We start from the raw sequence: 16,422 nt of genomic DNA on the forward strand, positions 1-16,422 counted from the left end.
AAGTGGGGACGGTAGTAGAGGTGCACGGGTCCCATTGGTGCATCGTCGAGATTCGACGCTGGAGAAGATAGTCACTTCATTTGGAAATCTTAAGAGTATCATATCGACCGGTTTGGAGGATGGGGACCCAAGGGTAGTGCTAGTGGAAGTCGAATTGATGGAAGGGGATTTGATACTGGAATCGGTCTGGTCCCATGGAGATGCGGGGACCTTCACAGCCAGAATAAGACCTATGACTCTTTCGCCAGCGCCACGTGCAGCCAAGGTCATTAGCGATATACAAGGTGAGATGGGTGGCCCAACCACAGAAGTACAGTCAGGACCACAGGTTACGGTGGGAGAGGTAGCACCAGACAAAGATATCGCAAACAAGGTCAGCGGTGAGAGCGCAGCAGCAGACCTCCCGTCGTCCTCGACCACGGGGGACATCACGAAAGAAGACCACGGCCCCCGGCGGAGGAGGACAAGGGCCATCCATAAAGCGCAGTGGGTCACTAATGAAGACCTTCGGCGTTTTAAGGGCGGCGTTTTAAGGGCGTTTTAAGGCCGTGTTTTAAGGGCGTGGAAAAATTGGCCTTGACGGATGCGGAAGGCAAGAAGACGTGGGTGGTGTCCGGGAAACACGGTCAAATGCGTTTGATCGCAGAAGGAAGGTCAAAGAAAGTGGGTCTCCGACATAATATGAACACGACAACATCGAGGGGGTTGAACACCAAGGAGCAGAAGATTGGAGAGTCTTCAAATCACCAAAGTGACAAAGAACTACAGGACGATCATGCCACACTCCTGATGGCGTACGAGGTGGCCGAGTGTGTGGATGTGACGCCGGAGAGGCGACAAGGGGTGCAACCATTGTTTCAATTATGAAGTGCATCTCATGGGACATACACTGTCTCCGTGATGAAGGGAGACGAGGAGTGGTCGGAAGGTATTAGCGGCAATGGGGGGCCACAGTAGTTTGACTACAAGAGATAATGATGGAGAGTTTCTCTTCAAAGGAATGGAACGTAGCGGGCAAGGATTTCTAGAGGGCTTTGTGGCAGTCAACGCGATTTGTAGAGCTGGAGGGTTACTGGTTGCTTGGAACACATCGACTTTTGCTACAGAAGGGTCCTGGACGGGGCAGTACGTGGCTGCGGTAAAGCTAAAGAGAAGGAGCGATGGTTTTCAATGCATGGTGGCGTTGGTCTATGGCCCAGTTATCGCAGCCCGATGGCACAGGCTGTGGGAGGAGCTAGAAGGAGTGGCTTCGCTCATTCACGAAATTCCAATGTTGTTTGGAGGAGACTTCAATGTGACTCTGGAGTCGGGAGATAGACCAAACGGGAGAGGGGGGCAGGATCCAGGCTCTGAGGCTTTTTGGTCTTTCATTTCCAAAACTGGACTGCAAGAAATGGGTCCAACAAATTGCACATACACATGGCGCAGCACGAGGGGTCCTTCCACACTCTCTCGCCTGGACAGATTTCTCTGCTTGGTGGAACTTCTTGAAGAATACCCATTGGCTGATGTCCAAGCACTCCCCAGACCACTATCGGACCATGTACCGATTATCTGGCAAGATAACGTCGGACAGAATCGGCCCACATACTTCAAAATGGATCGGTCTTGGCTTCGAGAGAAGGGGTTCAGGGAAGAGGTGACAGCTTGGTGGATGGCCCAATCCGGCCAGGGCACAGCCACAGCATGGTTGGGTGCCAAACTGGCAGGGCTGCAACAACACCTTATCAGAGTTAAGAAAAAGATACACGAAGAAAGAAGCCGTAGAAGAGAGGAAGCTCTAGCACAAGTCCAGCATTTAGATGCAATTGAAGACATCCGATGTTTAACAGAGGCTGAACTTCAGGAAAGGGAAGCATGCAGAAGGGTGGTTGAAGAAGAAGATAAAAAACTAGAACTTGATTAGAGGCAGAGGTCGCAGCAACTCTGGCTGAAGGAGGGAAACGCCAAAACTCGGTTTTTTTTTTTGGTGGCTAATGGAAGGAGGCGTTCAAACCATATTCTTCGAGTACAAGTGGGAGACAAGCTGTGGGGAAACAAGCTGTTGGCAGAGCACTCGCAGATCATTTCAGAGAGATAACCAAACGAGGGCCTCAGAACCAATGGAGATGGAGCGGAAGAAGCGCATCCAAGGTGTCCCAAGAACAACAAGAAGAGTTAGTGAAACCATTTCTCGTGGAAGAGGTGCGGGCTGCAATCCAAGGATTAAATGGGGAAGGAGCACCGGGCCCTGACGGATTCTCAGTCTTCTTCTTCAATGAATTCTGGGATATTGTGGGATCCGATGTGATGGGTACCCTGGATGAGTTCAGACAAGGCAATTCTAGATTGGAACGGCTCAATCGGTCTCAATCTTTTTATGCTTCCCAAGCGACCAGGTGCAAGGAATGAGGGGGATTTTAGATCCATTGCCTTATCGAACTCGATATACCTCATCATCGCTAAGGTGTTGGCGAACCGGTTGAGGAGGGTAATTGGGAGCCTTATTGGACCATTCCAATCGGCATTCCTTCCGGGTAGACAACTGGTGGACAGTGTGGTGGTGGCAGGAGAAACTGTATCAACTTGGAAGAGAAAGGGGACAAAAGGATTTATTTGGAAGGTCGACTTCGCCAAAGCATATGATTCGCTCGATTGGAGATTTCTATGGTCGGTTTTGCGAAAGCGGGGCTTTCCCGAGGTATTGGTGGCATGGGTACGACGCTGTGTTACATCCCACACATTCTCAGTCCTAGTCAATGGTCGGGCAGAAGGGGGATGGATACACCCACAGAGAGGAGTCAGGCAGGGTTGCCCGTTAGCCCATTACTATTTGTCCTGGGAGTTGACACCTTGGCCACCTGCACCTTTAAGGCATGCAAACGCGGCATATTAAGGGGCTTCCAGACTGCGAGTTACCCAGGGGCATTTCACTACTTCAGTACGCGGACGACACGACATTCTTCATGGAAGGATCCGTGACAGAAGCTCACACACTATCTACACTGTTAAATATTTTTGCGAATTTCTCCGGGTACGTCTCAACTGGGATAAGTAGGCATTTGCGGGATTTGGACGTTCGTCAGCGGAAGAAGTGCAATGCGCCAACGCGCTAGGCACGCCTAAGGGTTCTCTACCAATGAGTTATCTAGGTCTTCCATTGACAGGGAGATGTATTTTAACCACAGAATGGCAACCAGTGATCGAGAGGGTGGAGAGGCGATTGGAAGGCTGGCAGGCCAAAGTGCTATCAAAAGGGGGTCGCTTGGTATTATTGCGAACTATGCTCTCAGCGATCCCAACTTTTTACATGTCAGTGTTTATACCATCAGTTGTGACAAAACGCCTGCAGGGACTGATGAGGAGGTTTCTTTGGGGAACCAATAGAGAGGATGGGCGAAAGGGGGTACCCCTGGTAGCATGCGAAGAGGTCTGCAGGCCCGTAAAACAAGGAGGGCTGGGGATACTCCACATAGACTCCATGAACCTCGCATTATTGACCAAATGGGTGGAAAGGATTGTGACGTCAATGGAGGGCCTCGCCCTCAATGTCCTTAGGGACAGATATGGCATAGAGACAGATTGGGGAAGGTGGACTAAAATTCGGGGCGAGTCACCCTTTTGGCGCAGTTTGCGTATTAGTATACCCCACATCCGTGAGTTTTTTGACCCCAGGTTGGGGGATAGGGCTGGCTTTCGATTCTGGAGCAACTACTGGTTCAATCAAGGTATCCTGCAGTTGAAATACCCAAGACTTTTTGCTCTAGTGGGGAACCCAAACGCCACGGTAGATAAATGTTGGTTCGGAGCTTGGGTCCCTATCATGCATGGGGCGTTATCAGAGCCACTGTTTGAGGAACTGATGGAGATGCAAAAGATCCTTTCAAGCATCAGACTGTCGAATGTATATCGAGATGGCTGGGTGTAGAGAGGGCCATCCTTCTCGGTGAAGGATGCATATTTGAAGATCCGAGGGGAAGCAGGGGGAGACTCGACAACCATCAATTCATGCTCCGAGCTGATGATGCAAAAAGTTCCTCTCAAGGTGCGGTTCTTCGGCTGGTTATGGAGACGACAAAGATTGGTCACACGGGTCTTTCGGAGGAGGCGGAATCCGACTGTTTCCATCGAGTGTCCTTTGTGTGCCCAGGGCGATGAAGACTGCTCCCACCTATTCTTTACGTGTCAGGTCGCCCAAGAAGTATGGACAGCGCAGCAGATACCAGGGGTGAATATCTCCTCCGACGAGGCATTTTGGACCTCAGTCACTGGTGGTAGGTACCGTAGCAAATTGGAATGGAGGAGGCTACTTGCGGTGCTATGGGCGTTATGGCTGCACCGGAATGAGGTGGCGTTCAAGGGGAGGCGGGCGTCAGTGGAGAATATCTTTCACAACATTGAGACACTTGTGTCTTTTTGGGTTGGAGGGAAGTGATTGGAGGACCATTTCGGTCATATATGTATCTTGAATGTACATATTTTCCATTATTAATGATAACAGGTTGACCACCAATTAAGGGTGGTCTTCCTTATTTTCTTAAAAAAAAAAAATGAAGAAAAAAGACAAGTAGCAGCCATACTAACTGGATTTTGGATAGATAATTACCTTATGGCTTCCACTCTTTGCGATGAAATTTTGCAACTAGAATAAAGAATAAGGAGAACGTAAGCAAACAAAAAAATAAGTTAAAAAGACTCAAAAAATGGGAAGTTAAAAAGTATGGTTGACCAAAATATTAGAAGAAAAATAAAGAATAGTCAACTTGATATATGGTAATATAACAAACCCAAAATACAGTCCAACTTACTGGAAAATTGATAAGCTCTAAAATAAGAAATACCAAAGAAGGAAAGCAAGATCTGGTCAAAGGCTCGTTGACCAGCCTCAGTGACCAGAGCAAAGCAAGGGAAGGGGCGCCGGCCACGCCCCTATAAATAAAGGGCGATCAGGTATGTTGGTGTCATTGTGTTTCTTGTAGCCCAAGTCGACTCTCTGGAGGTTGAGAGGAGTGGCAGAGGTTCATCTGCCTAGAAGAGGGAGGAGCTTCGCCCGAGGAGAGGGAGTCGCCGCCCAGGGTCATGAAGGAGCTTCCACTGCAGGGGAGCCGTCAAGATCCAGTTCTCACAGCGCTATATTCCAATAGCATTACTATTTTTGGACAATTCTTGGATACTCTATATTCTCTTGATTCAACTTTGAAATTCGATACCAAGAGTGTATCAAAAATTGAGTCAGTTTCTATGAGGGGAAAATATTGCTTTGGGTGAAAAGACTATCTCGGCGCCTCTTTTCACTTAAGGTACACTATTCTCTTGTATGGCCTGTAATGGGTACATTATTTTTCTCATCTGTGTCTCTCCTCTCCTCCTGTCAGCTAGATTTTGGTGCAAATGAGGCTGAGCCTTCTATTATTTGACATGGTATCAGAGATGATCCGTGAGAAGTACATGGGAGTTTGATTTGGTAGGTGGTATCAGCGATATGTTAGAGCCCTGCAGCACCTGGTTGGATTTTGTGAAGGGTGACATTGAAGCTCGGTGCAACCGCCGTCCATGGTATTGACATCATTGATCTGCGACAGATCCACCATCGAAGACCACCATTATAGTGTCGTTGAAGCCCTGGAAATCACTCCTGCGGTGCTGTCAAAGACATTGGCATTGACATGTGGCAGTAGTGTGAACTCGATTACTCTTGTGAAACTGCATCGACACCATTGGTGTTGTGTGACAGTTGTGGAGACACCATTGTGCAGTCTGTTATAGGAAAACCCACACCTGTGGGAGCCCCTGGTGACATTATTGTAAATGATTCATGAAAATATTGCCATTGTCATTAAATCACTACACAGGCATGTAGCAGCCTGCACAGACATTGACACATTAATGCCTGCTGGTGATGCTTTGTTCGATGCAGAGAGTGAGTTTCATGGATCCTCTGTCGCTTCTTACAGTCTCCTACCATCAATGATTCCTCTCGTTGCTGAAACACTTTGGCACTGTCAGCTAATCATTTCCTTTATTTGTCATTTGCGTTTATAGGTCACCAATACAAGTAGTTGGTCCAGTGTCCCATTATATAAGGGGTACACCGGAACTGATCTAGAGCCAATCAAGATGTGCTGATTTATGTTTTCTTCTTGAGTCTCTCAAGCTCTCCACTTGTTGACTAGGGTTTGGTAGAGGAAAGATTGTCCATCTACCAATCCAACAGGTACAATGGTCAAAACTTTGCTGAGTGGGCCAGGTTGTAAAGATAACTCTTTTTTGGCGGGAGCTAAGTGATCGCTTGATAACAAAGATGATGATGCAAACTCCTACTTGGAAACGAGATCATGCTAATGTTCATGTCCTTGAAGATTGCCAAGCAGATCTAGGACTATGTTCAAAAAATGTCCTTAAGAAAAGAAATCTTTGGAGAATATTTATTGCAAGCTGATTTCAAATCTGGCCCAGCATCTAACTACCAGCTTTGGGAAGGGGGGGTTTCTGAGCTGAAGTGCAGAGACCCATAATCAGTCTGTTATTTTTCCATAGTATGCGGCCTGTAATGGGGCCCTCAAATGTGTAACCTGATCAGCATCTCGTTGTACAAGGGTTACACTGGGACAAAAAGAATGAGTAAAAAAGTGTTCTTTTTATTTTTCTGTCTCCGCCTCTCCACCTGTGAGCTAGGGTTTGGTGCTGGAAAGGTTGTGCTTTTCCTCCTATCACTTGACAAAGATTTATGATAGAATGCATAGGATTTAACCTGTTCTCTTATTGATCTTAATTTGATACATTAATTAATTACTGTTAAAAGGTCATGTTAAATGGGCTCTCATCATTGGGCTTTGCCCATTGGCGAACAGTTTCAGGTACTAGCTGTAGACTAACTGTTAACCTAATATTGGGCTTTATTTTGTTCTCTTTATCCCAATAGCATTTGTATATATCTTTGAGCCCAAAACGGGTGTGGTAAGTGTCGGTTATCTTACTCTATATTGAGTTTTTCTTTCTCAACGCTCCATCTCTTCTCTTCTTCCATTCTCCCAGGAGGATCCTTGCTCGTGACAGATCATTTTACCAATTTGACAAGAAAAAAGTCATTAATCTTAAAAAGGATGAAATAGGAAAATAAAACAGCACAACCGATTGAAAATAGCGTCATATAGAAATGAATGATTCTTGGGATTCATTGATAATGAGATTTCCATGATTGATACTTATAAGTCAATGTGTTTTACGAGTCTAGTGAAACAGTGAATAAGAAAAAATAATGAGTAAGAGTATAGCTGCCATTACCAATGTCCTTCTTGAGTAATAAAGAATACGCGGCAACACAAGTACAGATGTCGCCATCCAGTCAATAATAGCATCCACAGTGAGGTCGCCGTTATACCTAAAAAAAAAGTTTTAAGTGTGGTGAAGTCAAAGAAATTTTGATGTTCAAAGAGAGTGAACTAAAAGCCACCTCGTGTAACATCGAGCGCTTCTACAATTTGGAGGAAATGCCACAAGGGATGGTAAGCCTGTGAGAAAAGAAGAATCAAATCTTAGTTAAAGCTTCAAAGCTTCACATTAGGCAGAAAGAAGAAGGCTTTAATACGCAACCAAGAAATATCTATTTTATCAGAAAAAAGGTTTCCAGGCACCAAAAAATACATTTCAGTTCCAGTAGGTAGCCATGCTTTATCGATATTGGAATTTTAGAGGTCTATCATCTTAAGCATCACAACACATTAAGAAACATGTTTCCAGGTTCATATAATTTGGGAAACAGGGAAAAAGGATAAAGAAGCTTATTTAAATCAATGATAAGGTGACACGTGACAAATTTGGAATCACTTTATTCAATCTGAACCTAGAAAAACTTTCTTTAGCAAATTGTTTAGAATCAATTAGTGATTCAGTGACATCAAGCTTGAGAGATGATTGCAATTAATGCGGCTGACGGTGGAGAATATACAAATATCTGGAGGCTTGTGGCAAAGGCTTCTTGCAAAAACTAGCTTCGACAGAACCAGGAATTAAGGCAGTCATCTATGACATGATTTAGTAACCATATCATGCTCGGAAATTAATAAACTCAGTGTGCTTTAGCAAACTACACTTTTAAGAGACTAATGGCAAAGGTTAATCCCAGACGCGAGATTCTACAAGATAAGTGTTAAACAAGGCCTAGTTTGGGCCAATGTAAGTGGGCTCTAGCCCACATTCATCTCTCTCTCTCTATCTCTCTATCTGTTTTATTTCTCTCTTTATTCTATTCTCCTCTCAACGTGAATGTGTTCACATCAAGACCTAATTCTTTATTAGCCAAGGCGCCGCCTTCTCCTCATCGAGCCCTCTCCTCGGCAAGCCTTCGCCCAGGCGCTGCCCTCGCCCAGGTGACGCCCTCGCCCAGGCGCTGCCCTCGCCCGTCCGCCAAGCGCTGCTCTCGCCGCCCTCACCCACGTGACGCCCTCGCCTCGGCGCTGCCCTCCCGCGGCGTCGCCCTTGCTCTAGGCGCCGCCTAGAGTGCCAACCAGCGCCTCCCTCCTCGGCGCTGCCCAGCGACCACCTCCTCGACGCTGCCATTCCTGGGCGTTGCTCTAGGGCTGCCCGTGCAGCTCATCCGGCCCGTCCAGCTCATCCGCTCTCTGTCTTGAGGTATGGACAACTTGAGCGACTCAAATCCCTCGACAAGGATTATTTCTCCACTCGGACAAGCTGCTCCAAGACACCCCATCACAGCGCAACTTACCCGGCCTGCGTACATCTTCAACGGCAACAACTACGAGTCGTGGGCGTCAGGATTTGAGCACTTCCTGGCGTCTCACAACTAGAGTCACCACCTGACGACGGAACCTCCCAGCCCGACATCACCAGAATATGCAGCGTGGAATCCGCTGGATTCAGCTATCTTATCGTGGATACTCCAGAGTACTGAGTAGCCAATCGCTTAACCCCTCGCTCGAATCCACCTTGCCAAACGACTCAGGGCGACGCTGGAGAGTATGTATGCAAATCAGAGTAACTTCAGTGGCACGGTGGAGATCTTCAAAGCACTCATATCGTGCAAGCAGGGCGATTCGACACTCCAGAACCACTTCGGACGCATTCAGGCGATAATCCAGGAATTGGCTATCTATCAGCCAATCACGACAGACATACGGACCCTGGAGCATTATCGCCAGGAGTTGATCGCAGGTGCGTTGGCGGATTAAATCCGTCCATCTCCTCACATATCAGGGGAACTATTTTCCCTGGAGAGCACGTCCCCAATATCTCTCAGAATCTTCAAAATCGTCTTCCCTCTTCAGCACTCAATGGCGACATCCCACTTCGACATCTTCATCCCACTACCACTCTTTTCCCTTTACCTCTGCGAGTGTTTGGATGTGTTGCCTTCGTCCAAGATCACTCACCCTCTCTCTCTAAACTCGCCCTCGTGCTAAAAAGGGCATCTTCATCGGCTACTCCCGAACACAAAAAGGGTATCGGATTCTCTTCCCAGATACTTGGACTTCCGTCATTTCAGCCGATGTGACATTCCATGAGGATTCTCCCTTCTTTTCTCCAGAAATGGCTCCTACTCGTGTTCCCGTAACACATACACCGGGCTTCTCTCCTCTGCTCAATGATACGGATACCCCTCCTTCTCTTCTCATCTGTCCAGCTTCTACTTCATTGGCTTCACTAGCGCCAGATGCAGATCCTCCAGCCTCCGATGGTGACTCAACCACGGCCTCTCCAGCCCCAGTGCCCCCCTCTCCAGCCACGGATCCATATCCTCCCACCGATGACCTCCACCTCCCCATTGCCCTGCGCAAAGGTACGTGTTTCCCACCGATTTGTACGCGTACGTGCACTCATCACCCCATCTCTAATTTCGTTGTATATGATCGTCTTTCCCCCTCCTTTCGCACATTTGCCCTGACCGTGGCCTCTGAGTCATTACTCAGAACGTATTATGAAGTCGCAACAGGTACTTGCGTGGAAAGCCGCCATGGATCTTGAAGTTCATGCACTCGTCTCTCGGGCCACATGGACCTTAGTCCCTCGCCCTCAAGATGCCAATATTGTCACTTGCAAGTGGGTGTTCACGGTGAAACACAATCCCGACAGGTCCATTGCCAGACACAGCTCAGTTGGTCGCTCGCGGCTTCACCCAGGTCTATGGGATTGACTACACGGGTACTTTTTCCCCGATCGTACGTCTGAATTCCATTCGTGTGATCCTCTCTTTGGTGGTCAATCAGGCATGGAGTATGCATAAGCTGGATGTATCTAATGCTTTCATCTATGGTGATTTGGAGGAACACGTGTTCATGGAGCAACCTCCGGGGTATGTTGCTTTGGGGGAGTCATCCAAGGTGTGTCATCTACGGAAAGCTATTTATGGTCTCAAGCAGAGTCCTCGAGCGTGGTTTGCCAAATTCAGTGGTCTTCTCAAAACATTTGGTTTCACTCCTTGGCAGGCCGATCTCACCGTGCTCACCAAACGCACACCTACAGGTATTATCATCCTTGCCCTCTATGTGGATGTTATGCTTATTACAGGCAGTGACACCGCCAGCATTCAGACCACCAAGGCCTATCTCCAGCAGCACCTCAGTCTTCGTGATTTGGGCACTTCTCGGTATTTTCTTGGCATTGAGTTCGCTTATCAGGGTGATAAACTCTCACTCTCCCAGTGCAAGTACGCTCTGGATATACTTCAGGAGACGGGACTTCTGGGGTGCAAGCCTGCATCTTCTCCGATGGAGGCCCGTCCCTCATCCTGGGACACGTCTTCACCACTTTTACCTCATGATGACCAATATCGACGGCTAGTTGGAAAGCTCATCTATCTGACACTGACGCGTCCCGACATTGCGTATGTGGTTAGTGTTCTTAGCCAGTTCATGCAGGAGCCACGCCAAATTCATTGGGCAGGAGTTTTATGGGTACTTGATTACATCAAGAGTGCACCTGGGCGAGGGCTTCTTTATTGAAGACATCATCATCTTCACATCGAAGCTTATTCAAATGTATCATTTGCAGTTGACTCAGGGGATCGCAAATCCACGACTGGCTATTGCAGTTACGTCGACGGCAATCTGGTTACATGGCGCTCTAGGAAGCAAAAGGTGATCGCCTGCTCCAGTGCGGAGTCCGAGTATCGCGCCATGGCCTCCACAGCACGAGAGATGGTATGGCTTCAGTTTCTGGTACAAGAGCTCGGCGTAGAGGCTCCGACATCTATGCCAATGCACTGTGACAACCAAGCTGCTATCTTCATTGCTAAAAATGAAGTGTCCTACGAGCAAACCAAGCATATTGAGGGAGACTGACATTATATTCGCGACAAAGTAATGGCAGGGATCATTATCGACTCCATTTGTCGCATCGTCCCTACAGCTTACGGATGTCTTCACCAAGAGCTTGCCAGACATCTCCTATGATGGGATTAGCACCAAGCTGGGCATATTCAATTTATATGCTCCAGCTTGCGGGGAGTGTTAAACACGGCCTAGTTTGGGCCTATGTAAGTGGGCTCTAGTCCACATTCATCTCTCTCTCTCTATCGCTCTCTCTCTCTCTCTGTTTTATTCCTCTCTCTATTCTATTCTCCTCTCAACGTGAACGTGGTCACATCAAGACCTAATTCTCTACAATAAGAAAAGATGACACCAGTGTTTGGCATGATTGAACTCCCACTCAGTCTGATATATTTACATCACAGTTTCCTGGAGGATAATCCAGCTCAGTCTGCATGATAAAGTTGGCCAACTCAGGAAAAACTGACTCACAGCTTTTGAAAGCAGCAAACCACTCCAAACATTTTTTTTCAATATATTGAACAATTTGATCACAACATAACAAATCAGATACAGAAGATGCCTTCGTCTAGATCAACTTTACATCCATCTGCTTCATCACTAATTGGGATAAGATTCAAAGTCCAGAATATATTTCTGTTCGGAATTTGATGATACTTAAGGTTGCTTCAGCAGTGTTTACCTTATCAAAATGAGAGAATATAGAGAGCACATTGAGTACAGAAAAACTGATTTATAACTTTGACGAAAAAATTTAGCATAAAAAATGCATGGAAATATCACCCTGAAAAAAGGGCTTCCCTGTGGCCCTCTTTTCAGCAAGAAATGAAGCCACTTCGACTTGACTAAGTTCTACAAGTCCGGTGTTGGCAACTCCTTCCACTAATGTTGCTGCCAAAGAAAAGTGTAAATAATGTTAAACAGATAATGAGCCAACTCAGAATATTATGTTTCAAAAAAAGTTAAATATTTTTTTTGAAAGAGTTAAATATATAATCGAGAAATTCACAAAAGTTGAGCACTGGATCTTGCAGCAAGTTTATTGGGAACTCATGCAAGATGCAAGACATCTGAACCTACATTTTAAAAAAACCAAATTGAAGGACTTTTAGCCAGTTTCTCACCAGACAAGAAAGTACAATTTCAAGATTGATAAACATCTAATATTCTTTGGTATTTTTAAGGAATCTAAGACACATACCCCAGTTTGAGAATCCAGATACTTCAGAGCCAAATGAATTATCCTCACTGGAAGTGATAGAAATCAGTGACAGGTGCTACTGCCACTAAGAAGATTTCTATCGCGCCGCCAAGAGCGTGAGAGTTGTACTTTATTTTTTTTGCATTGGTTTCTGACTCTCTTTAATAGGAGATAAGTCTACAGGGTAAAGAAGGAATTCTCCAGTTATATCTTGGGTGGGAGTATCCACCTGATTGGGGGTGAAGGTCTGAGGTCCTTCGCAGAATCGGAGATCCTTGAGAAGAGATCCTATAGTATCTTATTTCCCTCTAGTTTTTTTTATTATCTCCCCCTCTTTTCTTCCTCTTATCTTAAGTTTTCCATTTCTTAACCCTGATTCCCCGTCTGGATCCTTTTTTTGAATCTCCTCCTTTTTTGTAGTTAGAATCAAGGATCCTAATGAAAAGATGTAATGCTGAAGTAGATACATCCTCATGAAACTAAGTAAATAGAAGAAGTACATCGTCAAGCTCTTCAGGCTTCTAGAATTATGCAGAGACTCCAGAGCCCTTCTGAGGACATTGTTTCCTCTAAGAATCACATTTATCAATCTCTTATGCATAGATAAATATTATGACTTGGTATGTTTTGAACAATTTTCTTTTAGGATCCCTCCTATATAGATATGTCGAGCACAGACTGCAACATGAGTTTGTCATGTTATCTCTTTGATGAGAGTCTCAAGGTGGCAGGTGGGACCCCACCGGCCTGATCTACCATCTCTCTCCTTCCATTTTCTGTCTTCCACTTTCTTTCTGCTTTCTCTGTCTCTAGTCTCTCTCTCCTCCTGATACAACAGTGACCTAACTTTGAGGATTCCAAGTAACTTGTTTTTATCAGTAAGGACATAAAATAGTCAGAATAATGAGAAAATAGCATAGAGACAGTTTTTTTAAGAAAACAATAACAAAGAGTCTCACAAATTCTTTTCCAGGCTTCGTAAAATTTTTTGCATTGGAGGCTTCCCATGGAGTAAACCTGGATAACAAATTCAATCAGAATTATACCCTGTAAAAATAATTGGAAGTTCCTAGAAGTTGAAGATGGAGAAATAGTCAAAGTCCCATGCACTGCAGATCTGGATCATATTTTTGGGCATGGAAAAATGCATGAACAGAAGACAATAGAAATTTTTACACTAAATATAGCTAGAAATACCTGTATTAGCCATGTCACATTTTTCCCAATATCTGATACAAAATCAGCTGCAGTGAGTGTTTCTTGAGCCCCTTCCATTGAATCTACAGGATAAATCAAGAAATAATAAATCAGCAAAATAAGCCATGAGGAACACAATATGTAAGAATGTCTCATGGATAAAAAAACAACTTCAACTAGAGGAGTTTTAATTACCAAATGAAGAAACGTCCAATAGAGGAACATGCACTTGTGCAAATGGTCTCCCTTCATGCTGGTTTTTGAGTGCTTGAATAATTCCCTGTAGCATAAATATATACATAAATTTAAAAATTACAAAACCAATTAAACAGTTGCGAGGGGACCACGAAAGAAATGACGTAAAAGGCCATAAAAAAGCCACAAAAACAACTTAGAGCCAACAGACCTAACAAACTCAAAATTGATGGCCAAATTATGGATGGAAATAACTATAAATGGCTCCCATTTTCTCCAATCAACAGATTCATTATTTTCAGTGCCACTTACTAAGCAGAAGACAAAATCAATATTGTACAAAATAAACCCAATATATGTCCGCTTTTTAACTGAATTTTTCCTTTGTCACTGGAAATAAGTTGGAGAAGCTTTTTTTGAAGAAAAAAGGATCAACCCAATACAATACTATAGCTATTAAATAGGAGTTACAAGTAGGGCCAAACTGGTGTGCCGCACCATTCACGCCTCTCTAATGAATCCGTCCATTGAAGCAAAACCCTCCATTTCCTTAATGACTCCGTCCATCGAAGCCATATTTCCATTGGAAACAATAACCATAGCACCCCAAGAAGCCTTCCAACTCTGCCTCCTCTCTGATCCCTCAGAGAGGTCAATAAGGTGACACCCATAGTTACATACATCCATGGAGTCTTCTGGCTGGCCCCAAACACCTGAGAAAACAGACACGCATAGAATAGATGAGAGAAGTCTTCTTCACCCCCTGTACACAGAACCAGTTCCACTTCGCGGAAATGGTTGTCAGTTCTTCCTCAACCTGGCAGTCAATGATTTTCAGATAACCCGCCCTCAGTCAAAAGAGGTACCTGCCACTCTCAATCATTCAGTGCCCGGTTGATAGGTCTAGTGTGGGTTAAAGAATGTTGCACGCTCAGAAAAATCTGCCGCCCTCTGATCTGACAAAGATTCCTCATAAATCGAATAGCATGTGCCATATCAGCAATCTCCAACTGCGTCCTGATGGTACTATGCAAGCCCAAAAAGCCAAAGAAACTCTTCTGATAGAATGCCCCTAGCCAACATAATTTTGGGGGAAGATGTGCCTCAAACCCAGCCAAAAAGCAGATGTCCTTCTGACCAGAGCCGCATGCCCCACCCAATCTAGCCATGTGACATAGTTGTCCTTTAGTACCTTTAGTGTTTTATTCTCCCATAACTTATAATCTGGCCACCCACTTTATTAGAAGTGTCAGGTTCATTACTTGTAACTGTAGAACCCCAGCACCCCCAAGTTGACAGGTCAGCAAACCACATCCCAAGAGACCAGAGCCATCCCTTAACCCTCATCTAACCCTAAGCATTGCCAAAGAAACATATGCTTCAAATCATCCATCCACCTTCCAGCTCCCACAAGTAATTTAAAGACTGAGAGGCAGAATGGAGGGATCACAAAAAATACTGACTGGAGCAACATCAAATGTTCCCCCTTAAGAGTAACCTGGCCTACCATTCCTCTAGCCCCCTCTCCACCTTATCAATCACTAGTTGCTGCTCTGTGATTGAAAGCAGTCCCCTCATCAGTAGTATGCCCAAATGGCATAAGGGAAACACCCTAAACTGCTCCTCCTACAATAACCCAAACCCAACAAAAACTGTTTTGATACGGTTCATTTGGAGACCTAAAAATCTGCAAATATAGACAACCAAGCGGAAAGACTCCTAGCTTCCTCCACGGAGCCCTTCTTAAAAAATGTGTCATCAGCATATTGCAATAGCGAGATACCCTTTGGGAAACTCGCCGTCAAGAAACCCTCAACATGAAACATGAGAAAGTTTTAATTGTACATGGAGTAAGGGTATCCTCATGGAAGAGTACAAAACTCCTAGTCTAGCAAGTCATAAGTGCTTGCAAACTCTACCTTTTACAGGAATCCCCTGATCCCCTGTCTCTGTCATGTTGCAACAATCTCTCTTGCCACCACGACACCATCCACCAACTGCCTATTGGTAATGAAGTCTGACTGAGAAGGTCGTACTAAATCTCCAATCTCAATGACACCTTCTACTCATTTTTTGTTTTAATGAATGATCGACTAAAGGGAGTTCAATCCACCCACAAGGGGGTCAAAGTCGGGATGTCTCTTGGCATAATTATTATTTTTCCTGGAAATGGATATCCGGACTTCATGCACATTCTACACATCTTCATATGGCTATCTAAGGGGTTTCAGGTTGCGAGCTATTCAACGGGCATTTTGTTTCTCTAATATGCAGATGACACCACATTTTTCATGGAAGGCTCCTTGGAAGAGGCTAGAAAATTTGCGACAAGCCAAAATGGGTGGGTAGAAATTAAATAACCTCAGGAGAACCTAGTTGTGAAGGCCTTCGAAGGCAGTTGTGGTACATAGTTGAATTGGGGCCTTACATATATTACTGTTACAGCGTATCACGTGAGTACTGCACGTGATACGCCTCTACAAGCCGTTACACGGTCTCTGTATAAATATCATGTTTTTTATGCAATGAAATACCCTTTTTCTGTTTTTGCTTCTGTTGCCCTAA

General features: G+C 45.1%; 1 protein-coding gene across 4 annotated transcripts in view; it reads right to left on the reverse strand.

Annotated features, from left to right (window-relative positions):
- Positions 1-16,422, reverse strand: part of LOC144704248 (DNAJ heat shock N-terminal domain-containing protein) — a 49,688-nt gene that overhangs the window by 13,189 nt on the left and 20,077 nt on the right. For 3 of the 4 annotated variants that reach the window (XR_013581776.1, XM_078576597.1, XM_078576599.1), the window contains exons 5-11: positions 13,858-13,942; positions 13,663-13,745; positions 13,425-13,482; positions 12,048-12,155; positions 7,433-7,490; positions 7,264-7,360; positions 4,586-4,621 (exon numbers count right to left, since the gene is read on the reverse strand). Coding sequence is in view for 3 of the 4 variants with exons in the window: in XM_078576597.1 (XP_078432723.1) it covers positions 4,586-4,621; positions 7,264-7,360; positions 7,433-7,490; positions 12,048-12,155; positions 13,425-13,482; positions 13,663-13,745; positions 13,858-13,942 (525 nt within the window). In the remaining variant the exon portion in view is untranslated. The remainder of the gene's footprint in view (positions 1-4,585; positions 4,622-7,263; positions 7,361-7,432; positions 7,491-12,047; positions 12,156-13,424; positions 13,483-13,662; positions 13,746-13,857; positions 13,943-16,422) is intronic. The other variant, XM_078576598.1, reaches the window with a different exon arrangement.

Source organism: Wolffia australiana, chromosome 6 (assembly GCF_029677425.1).
Source record: "Wolffia australiana isolate 7733 chromosome 6, ASM2967742v1".
In the NCBI taxonomy this organism is placed as follows: domain Eukaryota; kingdom Viridiplantae; phylum Streptophyta; class Magnoliopsida; order Alismatales; family Araceae; genus Wolffia; species Wolffia australiana.